General features: G+C 36.1%; 1 protein-coding gene across 4 annotated transcripts; it reads left to right on the forward strand.

The window, feature by feature from the left end:
* Positions 1–5,204: 5,204 nt before the first annotated feature.
* On the forward strand, positions 5,205–11,330 carry LOC121970034. 4 transcript variants are annotated; one of them, XM_042520430.1, is made up of 9 exons: positions 5,205–5,321; positions 5,449–5,713; positions 6,633–6,806; positions 7,158–7,216; positions 8,156–9,674; positions 9,770–9,829; positions 9,902–10,038; positions 10,124–10,310; positions 10,404–11,330. In XM_042520430.1, the coding sequence occupies exons 3-9, from the start codon at positions 6,656–6,658 to the stop codon at positions 10,982–10,984; spliced, it is 2,694 nt and encodes an 897-aa protein (XP_042376364.1). In that variant the 5' UTR covers positions 5,205–5,321; positions 5,449–5,713; positions 6,633–6,655; the 3' UTR covers positions 10,985–11,330. The 4 variants fall into 4 exon arrangements, with proteins under 4 accessions (XP_042376364.1, XP_042376363.1, XP_042376365.1 ...); XM_042520429.1 differs by lacking the exon at positions 5,205–5,321 and having other exon boundaries at positions 5,328–5,713; XM_042520431.1 differs by lacking the exon at positions 5,205–5,321 and having other exon boundaries at positions 5,328–5,671.
* The last annotated feature ends 10,536 nt before the right edge of the window (positions 11,331–21,866 follow it).

The following is a 21,866-nucleotide window of genomic DNA, read 5'->3' on the forward strand; positions in this document are numbered from 1 at the left end:
CGGACATGCAACTCATCTTTGCGCTATGTTTGGCGAAATTCGGCAACTCATGTGTCGACAGTGACGAAGACATCGTGATTTCTCCGAGGCACTGGATCAACTCCTCTTTCGCTTCTCCTTGGATCGGACGCAATAAAGGTTGTGGCCTCCGGTCGGGTTGGATGAATCTGCACTTCTTCTTTTCCTCATAAATTAAAGTGGGTGGCCTTTCGGTGATGGCGTTTACCTCGATTCGGTGCGAGCGTGGCCTTCGGACCATCTCGATGTAACATCGCCGAGCTGCTAGCTTGGTCTCCTCGTACTTCTCCCACATGATCCTCCACGGGAATTTGATCTTTTGATGAAAGGTTGAGACGACTGCCTGGTGGTAAGTGGGTCGTCCCAAAATGAGCGTTGTAAGGCGAGGGAGAGTCAACCACTGAAGTTTGTTGTTCTCGTCCCTCCACTCTTCTCCAGTAGCCATGTGATCCTGGCCGGTGAACTTAACCGTGAACCCGTAGGCGGAGTTAGTAGTAGTGCTCGGCTCGATCAATTTGCCGGTGATCGAGCGTCCTCTTGAATATGATGTTGGAGCTCCTGTGTCAACAAATCACGCGGTGAATAGTGTAGTTGGCTATTACCGCATTGATGAGCGGAGCGTCGTCGTGAGGCACTTCAACTCCTTCCAAGTCCCCGGCCCAAACTGATTTCAGGTCCGCTTCGCAGCCAACGACATGGATTTGGAGCTGCCGCACGCTCGCCTTCCTAGCTCGATTGGAGTCTCCTCCGGTCGGCCCGCCAGCGATGACATTGATCTCGCCTCGGGAAGTGTTGCTTTATTTTCTTCCGCGGATGGTGGGACCGTTCTCTGGATGCTCGGCGATTCTCTCGCCCAGGGAGAGAGCGTGCGGAGTCTTGTGTCGTGGCCTATCAATTCGGCGTCCGATCGGCTTCACGAATTCTCTGTCGCCGATCGGTGAGGGGATCGGTCCAGCATTCCAGCGGGATGAGCCACGAAGGGAAGACTTCGACAATCCCTTGTGTTGTGCGTATCCGTCCGGTGGAAGGAGCAGAACATCGGGGTCCACCTCTTCTTCGGTTTGGGCCGGGCGGCGGCTACCTCCTGCACATGGGACCGGTCATGGGAAGATCGGATTGCTTCAGCCCTTGGTCCCCTCGGCGGTTGATGAGCGGCGTGTTGTTTCCGTTCGGCCTGAATAGGTGCCCGCTCGGTTGGAGTTTCCTTTTTCCGGGCGGCTTGCGCTTTTTCCACGTTAATGTACTCGTTGGCCTGATGTAGCATGTGATCATAATCCCGGGGCGGCTTTCGGATGAGCGATCGGAAGAAATCTCCATCCAATAGGCCTTGTGTGAAGGCATTCATCATGGTTTCCGAAGTGGCTGTGGGAATATCCATCGCCACTTGGTTGAATCGCTGGATGTAAGCTCGAAGCGATTCTCTCGGCTCTTGCTTGATTGCGAACAAGCTGACACTTGTCTTCTGATAACGCCGACTGCTGGCGAAGTGGTGGAGGAAGGCCGTTCGGAAGTCCTTGAAACTAGTGATAGATCCGTCCGGCAGCCTCCGAAACCACCGTTGAGCCGATCCCGATAGAGTGGTAAGAAAGACTCGACACTTTACTCCATCTGTATATTGATGGAGCGTAGCTGTGTTATCGAACTTACCCAGATGATCATCCGGGTCTGTTGTTCCATTGTACTCGCCGATCGTCGGAGGCACGTAATGCTTGGGCAAAGGGTCTCGTAGAATAGCCTCCGAGAATTGGCGATTGATCCGCTCGGGAGATGAATCCGCTCGGGGAGCTTTCCCCTTTCTGTCTTCTCGCCTAGGCATTTCGTCGGAAGAAGATCCTCTATCTCTCCGAGCTGGTACGGTTTCAGGGGTGCGGAATAAGGCCCGATGGAATGCGACGGTGGCTTGAGGTGCTTCCGCTCGGCCACCCGACGCAGATGTTGCTTGCTGCTTCGGCCGCTCGGCTGATGCTTTTTGTTTTTACTCCACAAGTTTGGCGGCCCTCATCTCGACCAGAGCGTCCAACTCTTCTTGTGAGAGTGTCACGTTATGTATTCTTCCAGCCTCGTCCATGGCCTCTGTTCGGATGCAGGTGCGTTCCCACAGACGGCGCCAAATTGATCCTGTCCGAATCACCGAACCAAAGGACGCTGGGCACGTGGCGCACTCCTAGTCGAGGACGTAGGCCTCTGTCTGGTCGCACGAGTCTCCTGAAACCCGCAATCGTTCGGGAAGGGTTCTGGCGTCGACCCTCCGGCGCCAAGTCGAAACAAATGATGCAAAGGTGGCTCAGAGATGATTTTCCGCACTGGAGTAAGAGGCTCTATATAGGCGAGGAGAGAACTAATGCACGTTCACCGAGGTGACGTGTCAACCACCCATACCTCGGTATGTACTTGTCGAGAGCTTACGACACCATGCTCTTCTGCCAGAGCATGTCTTGATAGGACAACAGACACCCGTGCCAGACTAGGGGTATGGCATACATACGACTGACGACGCCGGAGGGTGTTCCTTCTCTTACCCCGCACCGACGTCCGTCCGGCGAAGAACGTCATCTGACGCCTTAATTCCTTCGTCGCGGGCCGTCCTACGTCTCTCGGTCATTATGTTGTTTCATTGAAGGCGTCGAACCTGTCCCTACAGTGCCTTTTACTACCAGATGTCCCTTCCTTTTAAATCCGGTCGGCTCTTCCTTCTCTGGCGGGCCACTGGGCCCTTTAACCTCCCCGGGGTGTTGATCCCTCGTTATGGGGTTCCGGATTCTTACCACCGGATCACTCTAAAAGTAAAATCCATATATACTGTAAGTTAAAAAAAAAAAAAACATGTGCATCGTGCAATCTTGTATGGTGCGGTGTGTGAAGTAACATTATATATATATATATATATAAAGAGAGAAAGTGTGTGTTTTGATATGCCGCTCACCATGGCGCACACCCTGTGAGTATCTCAAAATAATTTTGTACTTAATACTATAATTCAACTCCTAAATGGCTTAATCACAAACTTAAAAAAATAAAAACAAAAAAAAAAATACTGTGCACTGCACAATCGACCACAGTTGCCCATCATGCAATGTGCAACATAACTTCTTCGTGTGTATGTGTATGGGTGTTATGCTGCACATCCGTCTATGAACACATTTTTTTTTTAAAATTTTCACTTCCTTTAGCCTAAATACTATCCCATAAATTCTAAGAAGAAAAAATATTAGATGCGCATGACTGAATGTGCAACATATCATCCATATATATATATATATATATATATATATATATATATATATATATATATATATATATATATATATATATATATATATATATATACTTTTGTTATCTCACATATCCATCCATGCTCAATTCATGAGCACCTAGTATTTGTTTTTTAAAATGTTCACTTTTTTAACCTAAATACTAAATCCGAAATCTTAAAAAAAAACACTAGTATATATATATATATATATATATATATTCACCAATATATTGCCAACTCATAGACACCTAGTGTTATTTTTTAAAAAAATTCAACTTCCATTAGCCTAAACATTAAACCCTAAAAAAAGTTTTACAAAATAAATTTAACACTAGATGCTCATAGGTTACCCATAGATGAGAGAGCGAGTAACATTTATATATATACACACACAAATATAATAATAATAATAATAATAATAATAATAATAAAAATAAAGGTTTATACCAGGAGAGCTCTCCCTTTCCCCTCTTGCCATTTTGTTGGGACAAATGGTGGCTTTTGGATCGACTCGGCCCCTCTAATACCATCATAACTTGTATAGTTAAAATTTAATCACATACGTCGTACTACAAACTTTTCAAGATATCATAATTAGATTATAAACCCTAATAGGGACCTTTTGATATCCTAATTCACTTACCTTGACTAATTTATCCATGGTGATCACTTCATTTGGTCCGTTTAGCTCATTGAATGCTTTATTTAAGAATGGAAAATTAAAAAGTTAATTATTTTAAAGTAGATTGAGAAATAACTAATTTTTAATAAATTAAAAATATATAATTTCAATGGAATAATAATCTAATATTATTTTAAAATTTAAATATAAAAATATTTTTAATAGAAACTAAGAATAGAAGGAATAATAATTTTTTAACTAACCATTAGCTATTCTTCTTACCAGAATTAAAAATATTATTTCAATATTATTGATAGATTTTTTTTCTATCAAATACCATAAAATATAAACCAAATAATTATAAAATTTCTATTCTATAAACAAACAATTTATTCTCATTTCTCAATCTCATTGATCACTAAGGGTGGCAATTTGGTTCGGGTTCGAATTGACGAGTTCGGATTGGTAGATTGGCGGGTTGGAAAATGACAACCTGAACCCGACCTGATTATGAATTCGGGTCAAACTATTCAACCTGAACCTGATCTGTTTATTTGCACTTGACCCGAACCCGACCCGTTTGACCCATTTAACCCGTTTGACCCGTTGACCCATTTAACCCGTTTGATCCATTTGACCCGTTTGACCCGAACATGACCTGAATTCAATAAAGAATTTTTGTATATTAAATTAAAAATTAAAAATAACATTTATCTACATAAATTGAAAATCCATATCATAAATGATAAACCATAGCAACATTGAAATCAATAGCATATCTCTATGTTTAGGGTTTTTAACTTTTTTAAATTTGTAATTTTAGTTTAAATTTATAATTATAAACGGGTTCGCGGGTTATAATTGGGTCATTTCAGGTTGACCCGAACCCGATCTGTTTATTAATTGGGTTAATTGGGTCGACCCGATTTGGACCCGAATCCGAAACTACCCAACCCTAACATGATTTTTTTGTGTTCGATTCGGATCGTATTTTCGTGTCGAGTCAAAAATTATCACCCCTATTGATCACGTTCCTATTTCTACTCATGATATATATGTTATAAGACGACAAATCCTTTGCTAAATATTATTAATTAACTATAATCATTGTCTACCTCAATGATAGCAAACAATTTTGACAGATTAACAATACTAACTATATGTTTGATTATCTTTGATTCTGCAGTAATTTTTACGTAAGCAAAGGTTGTTAATGGCGGCCGCGTGCCGCCATGCGACGCTTGCTTTGTGCGGGCCGATGGAGCAGCACGTTTTTTTTCTTATCTGCGCCTCTCTCCATCTTGTCGGACTGCATGACACGTATAAATTATTGATTTTTATGTGGAAAGATGCAAAAGTCTGAGTCGCTGAGAAATCGCAATGAAAAAGATAGCATACCAGTTCTGGCCTCCAACAAGCTATCCTCCGGTAATTACTTCTTCAACTGGCGAGTATTAGAAGAAAAGAAGTCAATTTGTTTTGGTTGTTTGCATCTCCAATCCTTCTTTGTCCCCTTTAAGCTTTGCTTGCTCTGTATTGATTCGGTTGTGTTCAGATTCAAGCTTCTTGAGGTCACTGCATTGGTTTGGTCTAGTTTAGTTCAAGCAGGAAAAAAGGGCAAGTTCGGCTCAGCGCAGAGAGTAGGGAAAGTTCTTATTCCTTTCTTCGACATGGTAACTGAACTGGCCAGCTCACATTCAACAAGCTGAGCCTTTCAGAACAGAAAGGGATCTACAAATTGGGAGTCATGTACTTTTTTCTCCTCCCAGGCTTTCATTGTAATTGCCCTTCTTCCTTCTATATTTGCTTCTTCCCTTGAGGTATGCCTTTTCTGATGATCCGAGCAATGGTGTTGGTGTATTCGATGCATTGCTTCTTCTTTCTTTGTTGTACTGAATCATTCCATGGACGAACAAAGAAACGCATGCTTGTGATTTCACTTCAGAGACCACATGTTATACTGTCATCCATTAAAATTTTGGGATCTAGTGATTTTCTTATTTGATCGTTATGAATGTGAATGATCTTTTGAAGTTGTTCATTTTGGCTAATCAGTGAAATATTTATACACTTCTAGATATAGCTTTCTGCTTCTTGACCCATCTTTATCTTCCGTGGCCTGCAAATAGCCTTAGGTTTTTGCAGTTACAAAGTCAAATAGCCTTAAGATCAAAGTGACAGGATGAAAACCAAAGTGGAACAAAGAGGAGAACCATAAGATCAACATCATTACAACTCATGGTAACTTATAAATGATTTTCAGTATATAAAAATGTAAGAAGCATAAACAGTAGTTGGCATAATTGGTCGTAAAGATTTTGTGGAAGAAATTTTCTCTCTAATGAAGATGATGTATAACTTAAGCTTGGAAGGGACATATATAGTAGTTCACCTAACACTAACATAAAGTGAAACTGAACACCAAACTGACAACAACCGCATGATCTATCAGCTTCTAGCATAAATGGTTCCAAAGCAAAATTGCTAATTTAGAGGTACTGCATTAACCTTTTTTTCCTCATCTGCCTCTTTTTTTTATGTCAATCGATTCAATTATTTGCCTATTAACCGAACATGAGAATTTACTGCTAAAAAGATTCCTTAGGGCAATGTGCTTTATGTTACTTTACAGAATTCTTTTTTTTTTCTCTCCCTCTTTCGAAGATCCGACCAATTGCATTGTGTCTAGTTTTTCCTTCGGACCCTTCTCACTTCACTTCTTTCATCTCTGGGATCTAGACTGAGAAAATTTGGGTTACGTTATGGCAAAAAAATCAAAGAGACAACCAGTGCAGCCTCAAAGGGACAATGTTGGATGTATGTGGGGTTTGATGAGCTTGTTTGATTTCCGCCGAGGCCAACCAACTCAGAAATTGCTTTCAGACAAGAGGCATGGAAGCAATAGGCGTACTGGTAATTTTTTTTGTTGTTAGCACAATTTAAATTTTATACTGTAAAGACCATGTATTTTTAAGTTGATATAAATGTATCACATAACTCTCTTTGTGCATAAAACTTGTCCTCTCAAATATTTTATTTCAATTTCATTCGGGACAGTGTATTAGGCCTGAAATTTAACAAATTTTTAATAACTTTCATTCTTCACAGTAGTGACCTAAAGTTGGTCAGGGATACTCAATCTTTAAGTATTCATTCATATTTATCTATTTGTTGATGACATAGAATCATTTGTTCAATTTTCTTTGTGTGTGATGCTTCATACACGATTTAAATAGAAATTTATAGCTGTTGTATCTCATGCAGGTACTGGATATTCTAAAACTAAGCTTGTTTCACTCAGAAATTCAAGTGAAATTGGCACTGTGAGTTTCAAAGTTTTTTCGTTATCCTAAACTTAGGACATCACTTTTAAATTAATAATAAGCATGGTAAGCTCTAATGTCAGTTGTGTATTATTCAGATAATTTAATGCATTTGATAATTACTCAAATTTAATTGCCTCTTATATTAAATTTTTTAAACAGAAACACTCACAATCTTAATGAAACATGGAGGCTTATCGAATAGCTTGGCATAGTAGATTTGACATAAACATTTGGATAATATACTTCATCCTTTTCAATTTTGATGCTTACCTTTGCCACCGAGCCAATTCTTGTATGGGGATAAATTCAGAAACCTTTTGAAATTATACGAACAACTCTACAGGATGCTTTACTACCTACTAGAGGATATTGTCTTATATATTCACATCATGTAAAAGGAACTCACATAAACTTGACAAAAATCAAATCAGTTGTGTGCTAGATGCATTTTGGTGGATTTTGTTAAGAAAGAAGAGATATGAATGTTGTATATTATGCATTTTTCAACCATCGAAGACGACAAGAATAGGCAAAACAACCCAACAACATACTATGATTGACAAATTTAGGACAAAGTCTGCAAAATAAATACGTTCAATTGCCTAGGAGGTTTTTATACTCTTACCATGGTTGCAACAACTGTTGTAATGAAAGTACAACACTTTCTAGTAGCTAAAATACACTTCAGAATTTTAAATGTTTTAGGTGTGATATTTATATGTAAATCCATAGGATGGGAAATAACAATCAATAAATATTATTCTGAAGATAAATGACTTTGATGCAACCTCAGCCAAAATTTGATTTCGCAATGAGTATTAATTGAAAGAACCTCTACAATGTGATTATGTAATTATACCAATACTTGTATGGTTTTTTCCTCTCTCTCAAATGTTTCCTCTGCACAAACTTTCATTGATGTTTTATTTTCTTCAGCTTGTTGATGAAACTAGAGAAGATCAGGCAAGTTTGGGTTCGACTAGCGTAAAAACATTAATAGAAGAAGAGATGTCTCAACTTCTCAAAAAGAACATTTCGAGGGATGAAACTCAGAGAGTAACATCTAGCTTGCAAACTGATGCGCTTGCTAGGTGCACCAATAAGCTGAGATGCAAAAAATTAAAATTAGTTTCTGATAATGTGGGAAACAACTTGACTGCTTCTAGCAGCTTGGCTGGGATTCATTCGGGAAGTATAGATCTAACAGAAATATCTTCTAGTAACTTTGACATTCCTGCATTTCTGTTAGAGTTATACAGTTATACATGCCAACAAGCCAGTGCTGATTCTAACTGTAAGTTTGATTTTCTTCCTTCCTTGGAAAGTATCTGTCTAAGGGGTCATTACCATCTTGGTGAGCTTGACGATAGTCTTGATGAAAAGATCTCTTTATTTCCACACACCATAGCTGATTTTGTTCAGATTATTGTTGGTCAGAAGTCAATTGTTGAAGGACTAAACCATGGACAATTGGCTGTCCAGAGAAAAAAGTTAGTGGATCAATTAGATGCTACAAATTCAGATAACGAGCTATTCATGAAGCTCCTCCAAGGTCCAGATTCATCTTTGCTTAAATATATTCAAAGTCTTTATGATGTTCAGGTTAGGAAAACATCCAAACTAGGATCAGAAAGATCCTCAGAGAACGTCACACTGTTAATAGAGGAGAATGATAATTCAGGTAAGTGCAATGAATCTGACATTAATCAATTACTTCAAAAACAAAAGAGATACAATTTTTTCTTGAGAAAGGACAAGTTAAAGGGGACAAAGCAAACCAAAGAGAACCCAAGTTCCGAAGCTTTGAACAGAATTGTTGTTCTGAGACCAAACCGAAGAACATCAAATTCTTCTACCATTATTAGTCAAACTTCTTCACTGCAGTCCCATGATATACTTAAGCATAATGAAAATAGTGAAAGAATTGCATCCAATTTTTCCATGAAAGAAATTAAGAGGAGAATCCGGCAAATAATCAATGAGAATAGAAAAGCACGACATGTTATTTCCAGGGATGGTATTCTGCACAGAATTCCAGTTACATCCAGTGACTATGGTGATTCATCTGAACTGATAAATGGAGGAAGTGCAGAAACAAGCTCATTAAATCATTGCCGTGTTGTTAAAATTCTTCATGAATCATTTGACCTTGACAGCAAAAGTAAGAAAATTGTTTCAGAAGAAGAATTCAAATCTGATGGCAATAGTCATATTTCTCGCTTCACAGCAAGATCTGAATCTTTGATGTACGAGGAAGCCAAGAAACATCTTGCTGAGATGCTAGACACAAGAGTTGATAGTTTTCTGAGAATCCAAGCTTCAAAACCTTTGGATCCGGTACTTGCTGTTTTAGATTTCAGTGAGCTATCACCTGCACCCAGTCCACAAAGATATGAATTTTTCATGTCATCTAAAGAGACAGGAGATCCCTCATCACAACAGTCAGATCAAGGAGGTGAGACCAATAAATTTAGAAATAAAATTGCGTGAAGTTCCAATTTATGCATGCATTCCAGGTGATGAAAAATTAAATTCTGGTTTTGATTACAGAACTGGCTGAAAGCAGTTCACTGGCAGTAACATCTGTCAGTACAGACTTGAACATGGAAGGTAGCTTCTATAAGCAAAGATCCTCTTAACTTATTATAATCATACTATTAACTATATCCAAACTTTTATCAGGAAATACAGAGATCATTGAATTATTTGATACTAAAAGCATTGTGGAATTTAACGAGTTGGCCTTACCATTGAAGTCAAGTGGAAATGAACTAATCAATGAAACATGTGAAGAGGAATCTATTACATCACCATGCTGGGTAATTTAATGTCAAATTACCTTCTTTTTTAGGTTTATGGTTGTTTTTCTTGTTATTAAGAATACATCACTGGTTGTTCTGGTAGGATTCAGGTCAAGAAAAATCACCGACAGTGGTGCATGCCAAGCCTCGACCAAGTAACTTAATTCGGGAAAACTTAATGGCTCTTGAAAGCATCAATGAAAAGCAAGAGCAACCAAGCCCAGTATCTGTTCTAGGAACATTGACATCAGATGATATTAATAGTCTTGACTCTGCTGAAATTGAAAAATGTATTATCTGGAAAAATAGAATAGCAACAGTTTTTCTATCCATTACTATCTTTTTTGGTTTCTCATTCAGCTGAATCTGTATCCCTTTTGCAGATTATAATCAAGTGGAACATCAACAAGCTTCTCATGAAGAAGGAAACGTCGTGAGAATTCTAGAATCATCAGATTTAAATGACAGTATAAGAGATGATCTCGAAGATTATGAAGCTAGGTTTGACTATGTTAAGGCAGTCTTGGAAGCTTCTGACCTTACCAATGAATTCCCAAGGAAATGGGATATAGAGGACCAGTTAATCAAACCATCTTTGTTCAACGAAATAGGAATCTTTTTTTGCTCCCTGAAAGATGATCCTAAACTTCTCTTTGACTGCATCAATGAAGTCCTTTTAGAGATACATGAAAGGTTCTTGAAATGTTCCCCATGGCTGTTTTTCATCAAGAAAAACATCCTACCAATCCCTGTAGGTGAAAGCTTAATCCATGAAGTTAGTAAGGGTCTTGAGTGGCATCTTCAACTACATTTGCCCAACACATTAGATCAAATAGTGAAAAAGGACTTGGAGGGTCGATGTTGGATAGATCTCCGGTTTGAAGCTGAGAATATCACTGAGAAGATCTGTGATGCCATCTTAGGCGATGTAGTAAAACAAATTGTTTGTGACTCTTGGTGTTAACCCCAAAACTTTGGAAATCATCATTTCCAAGTTCACCCACTAATACAGGACTGAACACTGACAGGGAAAGGTTGAAGAATCCTAGGATCATCGAAGAGGACTCCTATGCTTTTATATTAAAGACTCACATTTATACAGCTAATCTTAATTTTTGGCAATTTTTTTTTTCCTATTGGAAAGTGTTATGAAGCTTGAATGGACTTGGTGCGTATAATGTTAGTTTGATATCTTGTATTGAAGACAATAATCTGAAAGAATGTGTACATGAAGTTGCTGCTGTGGATCTTCCTGGTTTGAAGTGTTTTCAGGATGCCTTTTTGAGTTAAAAGTTCATTTTTGCATATCATCAGTCATGTGCATTTGTTGTTAATTTATGCAAGTGGTTTCAACACATGGGAGGGTTGTTTAAAAGCAACCCTAAGTTACAATGACTCAGTCTGACTCTATTTGATTCAATGTTGATTTAGTTAAAAATCCATAAAATCAGGTCATATCTCAAGTCTAGTTCGAACAAGATGTGAATTCAATTCGATCTCCTCCAAGTCAGTCTAGCTACAAATTGAATCCAAATTAGGCTCAAACAACTCTAACAAAATTCCTAACTAAAGTTTAGCCTAAATTCAAAGCATTTATCTCTGATTTATCTTAATTTTTGCTAATTATCCTAAGAATCTTTCTAGAATAGCATAAAATTAAATTGCTAGCTTAGCTTGCATCTATGATGGTGGGATTCAAAGTTGGCGAGTGACGATAACTCGTTGATGTCATTAACAAGATAAAAAAAATGAATACGTTCGTTCTTAGCGTCCCCGTCAATCCGTCCCAGGGCCAACACTCTGACGGACGGAGAGAGAGAGAGAGAGAGGAAGCAACTTAGTTTTGGTCAGCCCACAACAACTAAATTTTTTTTAATCTTGTTTCTCATCCATCTTAGATTTTATCCTATTAGTTAGAGATTCATTCTTAACAAATTATTGAATTAGATCATTTAACTAGATAAAAATTAATTAGGTTTCTTTCCACTTAATTTTCAATTAAATTAATTTAGAAAATTATAAAAGGTTTTAAAGTTTTAAAATAATTTTACAATTTTTGTAAAGTTATTTCAAATTATATTTCACATTAAATTATTTATAAAATAATTATTTTCAGCCATAAACAATATAAATTGAAATTAATTGCAGTAGATTAATTTTTAATTTAATCATTGTAAATTTATCATTAATTTTATATTTTATATCTTTATTTAATTGACCGATAACTCTTAATTTATCTCAATTAAAGTCTTAATTAGTAAACAAAATTTAAGTTATCTGCAAGAAAAGATCTAATTTGAAAACCATTTTTAATTTGCATCTATTATTTATAAATTTTATACAGTGGTTAGTGGCAAAATCCATAAGATTTAACCTTTGACGTACCAAATAAGTTCCTTAATGATTATTCCCTTTATCTTCGTAAGTCTAATAATTTACCTAATGCATGTGTACTGTTAATGTTGGATACACAATAATTAATCCAGAGTTTTAATATATGATCAGGGACATAGTAGGATTTTAGATTATGAGAGGCGATTTTTAAAATTTTTAAATATGAGTGTAAATCAATTTTCACTATATAAAAATACTTAAATTTTAAATTTAAGAGCTAAAAATGAACTTAAATTTAAAATTTTTAATTTTAATCTTTGATTCTAGTTGAAACAACGATCCGTCAATCTTCAGAACTTATCTATGATTCAAAGTCAAAGCATCACTTATGATTTCATTTCTTCATAATATTTAGCATTCCTACATATGAGACTTTCATTCCGATATAAATAACTATTTTAACTAGCAACCTAATAAAATAAAATTTATAACAATCTCCCTTACATTTACATTATACTCGAGGATGTTCTTTTGTAGCCCAGGATCATGGAGGAGATAGAGGAGGAGGAGGTAGTGGATGGGGAGATACTCTGTTTGAAATAGGTTTATCTCGTATTTCCATAAAATATCTTAACAATGCTATTTTACCTAATTTATCATTAACATAATATTTTAGAAACATAATCTCCTAATTTAATAACTTTTTCCCAATAATTTAAAATAAATAATAAAAAAATTGATAGCTAATAAATAACATACTAGACTAGCAAAGAAAAATATGAATATATGAAAAATTAAAACTATATATTTTCCCAAATACTTAAACATGTAATCGAAATAGATTAAGTAAGAAAATTGCACCTCAATCAAAAGGTGTTTATTGTGAGCTTCAACGAAGCGACGATGACGGTGCTGGCAACAATAACATGTTGCGACAATGATGTGGGCGGTAGTGGCAACAACTTATGGTGGAGAATTTTGAGGGTAAAATTAGTGTCAAAGAAAAATAAGTAGGGGAATATGAGAGAAATAATTATGGATAAAAATAGGGAGAGCGAGGAAAACAGGTGAAAGAGGGGAAACAAAAAGGAAATATGGAGAAAGGAAAAGGAGGGACTTTTTAATTTGACTTTTGTGAAAGAGTCTACCAAGTTTTAAAATATATTATTAGGTTATTTTTTTTTTATATGTATGAATTTTTTTCCCCTCATATTTTAGGGGAAGTCGAATCTCTTGGCCTCAATTAACTATGATTAAGGTTAAAGTTAGGTTAATTATGATATGTGTTAAGTTTGCTGATACAAGATATTTGACAAGTGTTAAAGTTCTAGTGGTGAATCAGACATTGACTAAATCTTAGTGGATCTAGGCATCTAATGTGAAGACGGGTCAAATTCGAGGAGTTGTAACTCTCGAGAAAAGGTAGTAATGGGGTTAGTGGGATCATGGGGATGTGGAGATAATGGGGTTAGTGAGATCATGAAGATGTGGAGATAAGGGGGTTAGCGGGAGATCAAAACTTCACCTCTATAAATAATCATACATTCATCGAAGGGAAATCTTCATGGTAAGAGAAGATAGATTCTCGATAGAATTATTTTGGTAAGGAAGGAGAAGTCATCGCCGTATCCATTTCTAAGGAGTGTGGTAAGTGAGCTTATTATGCAAATTATAAGTTCTGAAAGTGATAGTTTTATTTTTTAAAAATTGTTTTGTTTCACTTCTGTTATTATTGATTGCTGGATTATTACTAATTACTATTATTACTAGATTTTGGGCGCTAAATTGATGATAACTAAATGGTAGAGATATATTTTCTAAATACTACTGATTACTGAATTACTGATTACCGACCTCTCCTTTAGGAGGGATAATTCTAGAGGGTTGATATCAGTTTAAGTTATGAGGAACATGATTTAATTTCAGTGCCCACGTTAACATTAGTGTTGAGATTATTGTTATTTTACGACTGAAAAACTACTACTTTTTAATAACTACAGTATTTGTGTTTTATCCACTGTTTGCTGAGTGATTTCCAAATTACTCATCCCTTAAAACCCATTTCAGTTAGAGATGAAATTGGAACCGAGAATGAGATCGAGGATCAAGAGCAAGTCGAGTTCTGGGGATGGTGAATCTACTCCAATTACTTAATGAACTCTTGATTTAAGTAAATGTAATTTAATTCATTCAAATGATGAAAATAGTCTACCGTTTATTTTGAGAATGAAAAGACCGGTTTTCTTTGAAAATTACTATACTATTGAGTCTGATTATTTTCAAATTTTGGATTTGAAAGTAACATCGATGTCAGTCGCGGGGTGTGACATTGAAACGATATCAAAGCCAAGTTTCTCATAATAAGGCTAGGTAGAGTTTCTACTAAGAAGAAAATAACTAGAAAGAAACTTCATCTTAAAACAACCCAATCCGACTATCTTAAAACGACTCAAGCTAGGTATCATAGCCAAGTTTCCATCGTTTAAGGGTGATGTACCCATCTTTCTAGAATTCCTATTTTAACTTTATGAAATTTTGACTTTCAACCGATATCCATTTTCCTATTTATACCTTAACATTATGAAATTTTTGGTTATATATATATATATAAAAGGTTTGAATTTCAACCATTATCCATTTTTTTCTCATATATATATATATATCTGTGTGTGTGTGGGGTTTGAATTTCAACCATTATTCATTTTTCTTTTTTTATTTGTATGTTGGCTATGTTTGAATTTCAACTGTTATGCATTGTTCCTATAGGTATATTGACGTTATGAAAATTTTTAAGTTTTATATATATATACGTATAAGATAAATTAAATATTTAAACCATTGTTCAACGTAGGTGGAGATATTACATCGACATTTTTGGTGTAGGATAATGCAGTCAATGTAATCGGATAGTTAGAGAGAGGTTGAGGATCTAAAAATTTTCTTAACGTATGAACAACAGGAGAAAGCCTAATTACTGGAATTAAGAGACCATCTTTGAGAGAAAGTAATACGATTTGTCTTCCATCACCGTACTACAGAGATATAACTCAAAGATGCACCAGAGGAATTATGAGAGGCCCTAGAAATAATTGGAGGATTTACTGCTCTCAAAAGTTTGCTATTAGAGCAAAAACAAAACTTGCAACAATAGATGGATTATATCCAACACGAGTACGGTGGTTACTATAATCAAATGAGAACTAGGTGTTAGAACATCAAGGCTCTATTGAAGTCCTTGGTGATCAAAATGTGGCCTTAATTGAAGTTATTGGGCAACAACAAGGAGAAGGTGATAATGAGGAAGAGGATCCTGAAGAGGACCTTATGGAAGAAGGGGATTTAGGAGAAGTGTTGGAATATATACTAAAAGCCTAGCTTTTTGTATAAACATTTACTTAGAAATAAGAATCATATTTGTTAAATATCTGCATTTATAAGTTAAGTGTAGTTGTTCGATTAATTTATATTGTAGATAACATGATGTGTGGTGTCACATACAGAAGATCATGTTATCAATTTCTTATAAATTATAAACAGTAGCTCACGATTGAGATGGAAAGGAACAAACCATTGGAGTAGTCGTAGTGTAATTAGGTATTAGTTTACCTTGACTGATAAATTACACTAGTACACTCTGAGTATATTGAGTAGGACTATTTAAGATAAGTTCTTTTTATACTGACTTAATAAAAGAACAAAACCTTAGTTATTATGGAAGTGTGTGCTCTTAATCCTAATATAATAACAAGCACATATATTTAGTATTTATTTCTTTGACTTATCAAAGGGTGAGATTTAGCTCGATAAATCCATAAGCCTGATAAGTTGGGAAATGATATTACTTATAGTGTGTGTTGTTGATTATAGAAAGAAACTGTGCCCTAGTAATCTAGGTTGATAATGTCCCTAAGAGGAGCTCATAAGGATTGTCATGTTAAACCCTGTAGGTGGACTTAGTCCGACACGACAATAAGGTTGAGTGGTACTACTCTTGGACTAAGATATTAATTAAAGTGAGTTATCAGTAACTCAATTAATTAGTGGACATCCGACATCTTAAACACAGGGAGATTAACACACTCATGATAAAAAGGAGCCCAAAATGTAATTTGGGATTGGTGCGGTAGTTCAATAATAGTTCTTTAGTGGAATGAATTATTATTGATGAAATTAAGTTGAGTGTTCAGGGCGAACACGGGAAGCTTAATTTCATTCAGAGACCAAAACCAATTCCTCCTCTCAGTCTCTATCGTAGCCTCTTATTAATAAAGTATTATACCCACCTATACCCACCTTTATACCCATCCTAAGGTTGCCGACCAAGCAAGCTTGGAACCCAACCTTGGGCCGGTCAAGCAAATAGGATGAGCCAAGTTGTGTGGCCGACCCTAGCTTGAATCCAAGCTTGGTGCGGCCGGCCACATTAAATAAAAAAAGGATTTTATTTTTTAAATCTTTCTTATGTGGATACCATGGTTTTAAAAGAGAGTTTAAAATTTAAATCTTTCCTTTTATAGATTTCTACAAAAGATTAAGTAAAAGGTTTGATATCTTTTCTTATTTGTAGTTAAAAGAAAGATTTTAATTTTTGATAAAACTTTTCTTTTATGAAACCATCCTCATGATTTTAAAAGAGAGTTTTAAAATTAAATTTTTTCTTTTATAGTTTCTACAAAAGATTAAGAAAAGATTTGATATCTTTCCTTATTTGTAGATTGAAAGGAAGATTTTAATTTTTGATAAAACTTTCCTTTTATGAAACCATGTTCATGATTTTAAAAGAGAGTTTTAAAATTAAATTTTTCTGTTATAGTTTCTACAAAAGATTAAGAAAAGATTTGATATCTTTCCTTATTTGTAGATTGAGAGGAAGATTTTAATTTTAAAGATAACTTTCCTTTTTGGAAATCATCCACATGTTTTAATAGAGAGATTTTAATTTATAAAATTTCCTTTTATAACCAACCTTGAAGGGAAAAATTAATAGAGAAATTTTTATTTTAAAATTTCCGGAAACAAATTAGGAAGTTTTAATTTTGTGTTAAAACTTTCCTTGCTTGGAGCAATGAGGTGGCCGACCATGATATTTAGGAAAAGGAAATTGGTTTTAATCAATTAAAATTTTCCTTTTCATGACAAAGAAAATAAGGAAGGTTTTATTTAATTTTTTCTTATTTGTCAAAACCAAGAAATATAAAAGAGGGGGTAGGGGTGAGAGAGAACTCTATTCTATTTTCCTCCCTCTCTTCCTTGGTGGTGGCTGGCCCTAGACCTTGCTCTTCTCCTTTTCTCTTCTTCTTTAGTGGTCGGTTTCATCCCTCTCTTGGAGCTTTTGTTGGTGGCCGGTTCTAGCTAGGAGAAGAAGGAGAGAAAGGAGGTTTTGTTTCTAGCTTCCCTTGGAGCTTGGTGGTGGTGGCCGAAACTCTTCATCCCAAAGAAAAGTGCTTTGCCGAAACTTGCAAGAAGGAAGAAGAAGGGTTGGGTGGTTCTCATCTCGGTAGATCGTTGCACACACAACGCCCGAGATAAGAAGAGGAATATGGTAGAAGATCAAGAGGTCGTTGCATACAAAGAAAGGTATAACTAGTAATTCTTTTCCGCATCATACTAGTTTTTGTTTGTATGAATTCCAAACACAAGAGGCTAGAGATTCTAGATTTTTGGATTAGATATTCAAAGTTGTGTTTCTTTTGTTTAGTTTTCAAAAATTTGTGATTCGATTGTTCTTTTTGGTTAAACCTAGAGTTATATAAGGAAATTAAATATTAGATTTCTTTAAAAGGCTTTGTCTAGGCGGTGGTGGATGATCCCATACCTAAGAAGGACTAGTGCCTCGCCATGCAGTCCTGGAAGCCAATTTTAGAAATTAATATTTAATTGAATTTATAACATAGGTGGATTTGGATCAATAATGTTAAGCATCGTTTGCGATCCAAGTCTAAACCATTAAGAACAGATAAGTTAAATTTGGAATCAATAATGTTAAGTTCCGTTTACGATTCTGAATTTAATTTCTAAAGAACACAATAGGTTGTTAGGAAAGGTCCAGGACTTGTACAAATTTTTGTATAGTGGAACCGGTACGATCTTCCTAGGACTAACCAACAATTGGTATCAGAGTTAGGGTTTGCCTCTGTGTGTTTGGTTTTCAGTTTAATTATGCACATATCATACATAATTTAGGCAGGATAATAGTAGGATGTGCTACCTTTGTGGTTGCAGGCTCCAATTATTATGGCTTAAAGATATTGTATGTGATTGGACCCTTGGACATGCCAAGGGTATTTTTGTGTGTGCATGATTGTATGTATTAAATATAGCAGGAGTTGTATTAGTTTTAGGATTTTACATTTTTGTTTCGATTTAGATTACATGTACATTCCTTTGTGGAATATATAATCGATATATGTAAAATTCTATTTTTTCTGTCGTGGATTGTATCCTTGCAAGGCGTGGTGCTATTGGAGGACCAGAAGCGCAGCGAAAAATGAAGCTCGATGGACCCGACGGCATGAACCCTAGGACTAGCAGCACGCAAAGGACAGTGATGGAAAATGCCATAATAATTGGAAAATTAATTTCCATATTTATTGCTTTTATTTACTATGATGTGTATGATGTGTGCTTGCTAGGTTAAAATTCCTCACCTTAAATAACTAAGTGGGAGAGGGATTTTTAAATAAATTCCATGGTCTCCATTACTGGTTTGTAAGTGATGCAACAAACTTGCATGTTGGCTCTGAGTGCCTCCCTCCACAACGGATGGATTTGTTGCGGATCACTAGATCAAACTTCCTTTATGGATGGTTATAGGAAATTATTTAGGAACGTGTGATCTTCTCCAACTGAATGGGCATAATCCTATTTAATGGACTAAGTATCAAGTAATGGTATACACTTAGACGCATTCAATAGTATCCTCCCCAACGGAGTCACTGCTATTGTTTTGCGTGACCAAAGGAATATCAACTATTAATTTATCATGAAGCTAGGTGAAATCCCCTCTTACAAATGTCTGAATTTGTATACGCCCACACTAACGTGGCATACATAATTCATGGTGTTTGAGGTAATTTTATTTGTCATAAAGTTAGGTTGACAAGATAATAAAATGGGTAAAACCTCCTCTTACAAATATTTGAATTTGTATACGTTCACACTAACCTGGCATACAAAATTCATGGTGTTTGAGGTAATTTAAGGTTGACAAGATAATTAATGGGTAAGACCCTCCTTTTACAAATGTTTGATTTTGTATACGTCCACATTAGCGTGGCATACAAAATTCGCGGTGTTAGAGGTGTTGGTGAATTTAAATGATATTGTTTGGAGGAATCAATATTATTTTAAAATTCAATATTTTGACCAAATATTTGATCAAAGACAGACCAACTATTAATTTTATTTGTCATAAAGTTAGGTTAACAAGATAACAAAATTAATGGATAAATCACAAGGATTTTGAGGTGTTGGTCTTGACCAAATATTTTTGTGATTCTTAGGTTTTCAAATGTTTGTCAATCCCCTAGCTGTTATACTATATAGAATAGACTTAGTTGTCCCAATAATGATTGGAAACAAAACTTGGACACTAAGGTGGACTGCCCTCTCAGAACTGAGAACAATAAAGGTGTTTTTCTAGTTGTTGAAACATGTTTGGTGGTGTTATCTACCAGTACCTGGTGTGTAGATACGGGATCCATTGATCATGTCTGCAATTCATTGCATGGGTTCCAGGAAACCCGACAACTATAAAGGAGAAATCATCGTCTACATGGGAACTACTGCAAATATAGCAGTTGTTGCAGTGGGAGATGTTTATTCTCTGATAGGAATAAAACATGGATTTTGAGAAATTGTCTTTACGTACCAAGTTTAGAAAGAACTAGATTTCAGTCTCTAAACTATTTAAAGAACTTGATATTCTGTCTCTTTGATAACAAAGTTGTTATCAAGAAAAAGAGGAAAGTTATCTGTTCTGGTACGTTGGTTGGCAATTTATATAAATCCAATAAATTCCATCATGCAACAAATGGAAATTAATAACATATCTTCTAACTCTAATAAGAGAAAGCAACCTTCGGAAATAAACTAATCATATCTTTGGCATCTAAGGCTAGGTCATATTAACTTGAGTAGGATTCAAAGGATAATATCCGATGAACTTTTGGGTTCATTGGTGGTGGAAAACTTTCCAACCTGCGAGTCTTGCTTGGAAGGAAAAATGACCGAGAGGCCTTTTAAGTCTAAGGGGTATAGAGCCAAAGACGTGTTGGAATTGGTTCATTCTGATTTGTGAGGACCTATGACTATCCAGGCAAGAGGTGGTTTCGAATATTTCGTCTCTTTTATAGACGACTATTCGAGATACAGGTACATTTACTTGATGCGCCGCAAGTCTAAGTACTTTGATAAGTTCAAAGAGTACAGGGCTGATGCGGAGAAATGTCTAGGTAAAAATATCAAGACACTGTGGTGAGATCGTAGTGGCGAGTACCTCTCAGGAGAGTTTAGGAGACACTTATCAGAAGTCGGTATTAAATCCCAACTGACTGCACCTGGTACACCCCAACAGAATGGTGTGACAGAAAGAAGGTATAGGACTCTTAAGGAAATAATTAGATCGATGATGAGTTATTCAGAATTACCAAATTCATTTTGAGGATATACTCTGGAAACGGAATTGAACATAGTACCTTCTAAATCAGAACCCTCTACTCCCATAGAATTGTAGAATGAGCGTAAGTCTAGTCTAAAGCATATTCAGATTTGGGGTAGTCCAACACATGTGCTGAAGGGAAACACTGATAAGTTGGAATTAAGAACAAGAGTTCACTTGTTTATGAGTTATCCTAGAGAAACGAAAGGAGATTTATAGTCCTAAAAATAAGAAGGTCATTATTAGCACCAATGCTCGATTTTTAGAAGAGCACTATGTAATGAACCACATGCCCATAAGTAAATTTATTCTTAAGGAAATAATAAAGGGCACGTCTAATCTAGTACCAACAGTACAAGATGAGATACCACAAGGAACTGCAACACGTGTCACAAATAATGCACAATTACAGACAGTGTCTTGTTGTAGTGGCAGGGTTGTTAGGCAACCTGAAAGATTCATGTTTTGGGAAAGTTTTTGGACTTGATCCCTGGTGAACATGAACCTGATCCCCGGACATATGACCAGCGCTCCAAGATAAATATGCAGCATCTTGGCAAAGAGCAATGAATACTAAAATAGAATCTACGGATTCTAATAAAGTCTGGAAGCTTATAGAACCACCAAATGGTGTAAAAGCCATTGGGTGTAAATAGGTCTACAATAGGAAAAGAAGGATAGATGGGAAGGTGTAAACTTTCAAAGTAAGGCTTGTTGAAAAAGGAAACTTTTTTACCAGTAGCCATGCTTAAGTCTATCCAGATTCTTTTATCTATTGCTACTCATATAAATTATGAGATTTGGCAAATGGATGTCAAGACAGCTTTCCTTAATGGAAGTCTTGAAGAAAGCA

Source organism: Zingiber officinale, chromosome 4A, assembly GCF_018446385.1.
Source record: "Zingiber officinale cultivar Zhangliang chromosome 4A, Zo_v1.1, whole genome shotgun sequence".
NCBI classification, from domain to species: domain Eukaryota; kingdom Viridiplantae; phylum Streptophyta; class Magnoliopsida; order Zingiberales; family Zingiberaceae; genus Zingiber; species Zingiber officinale.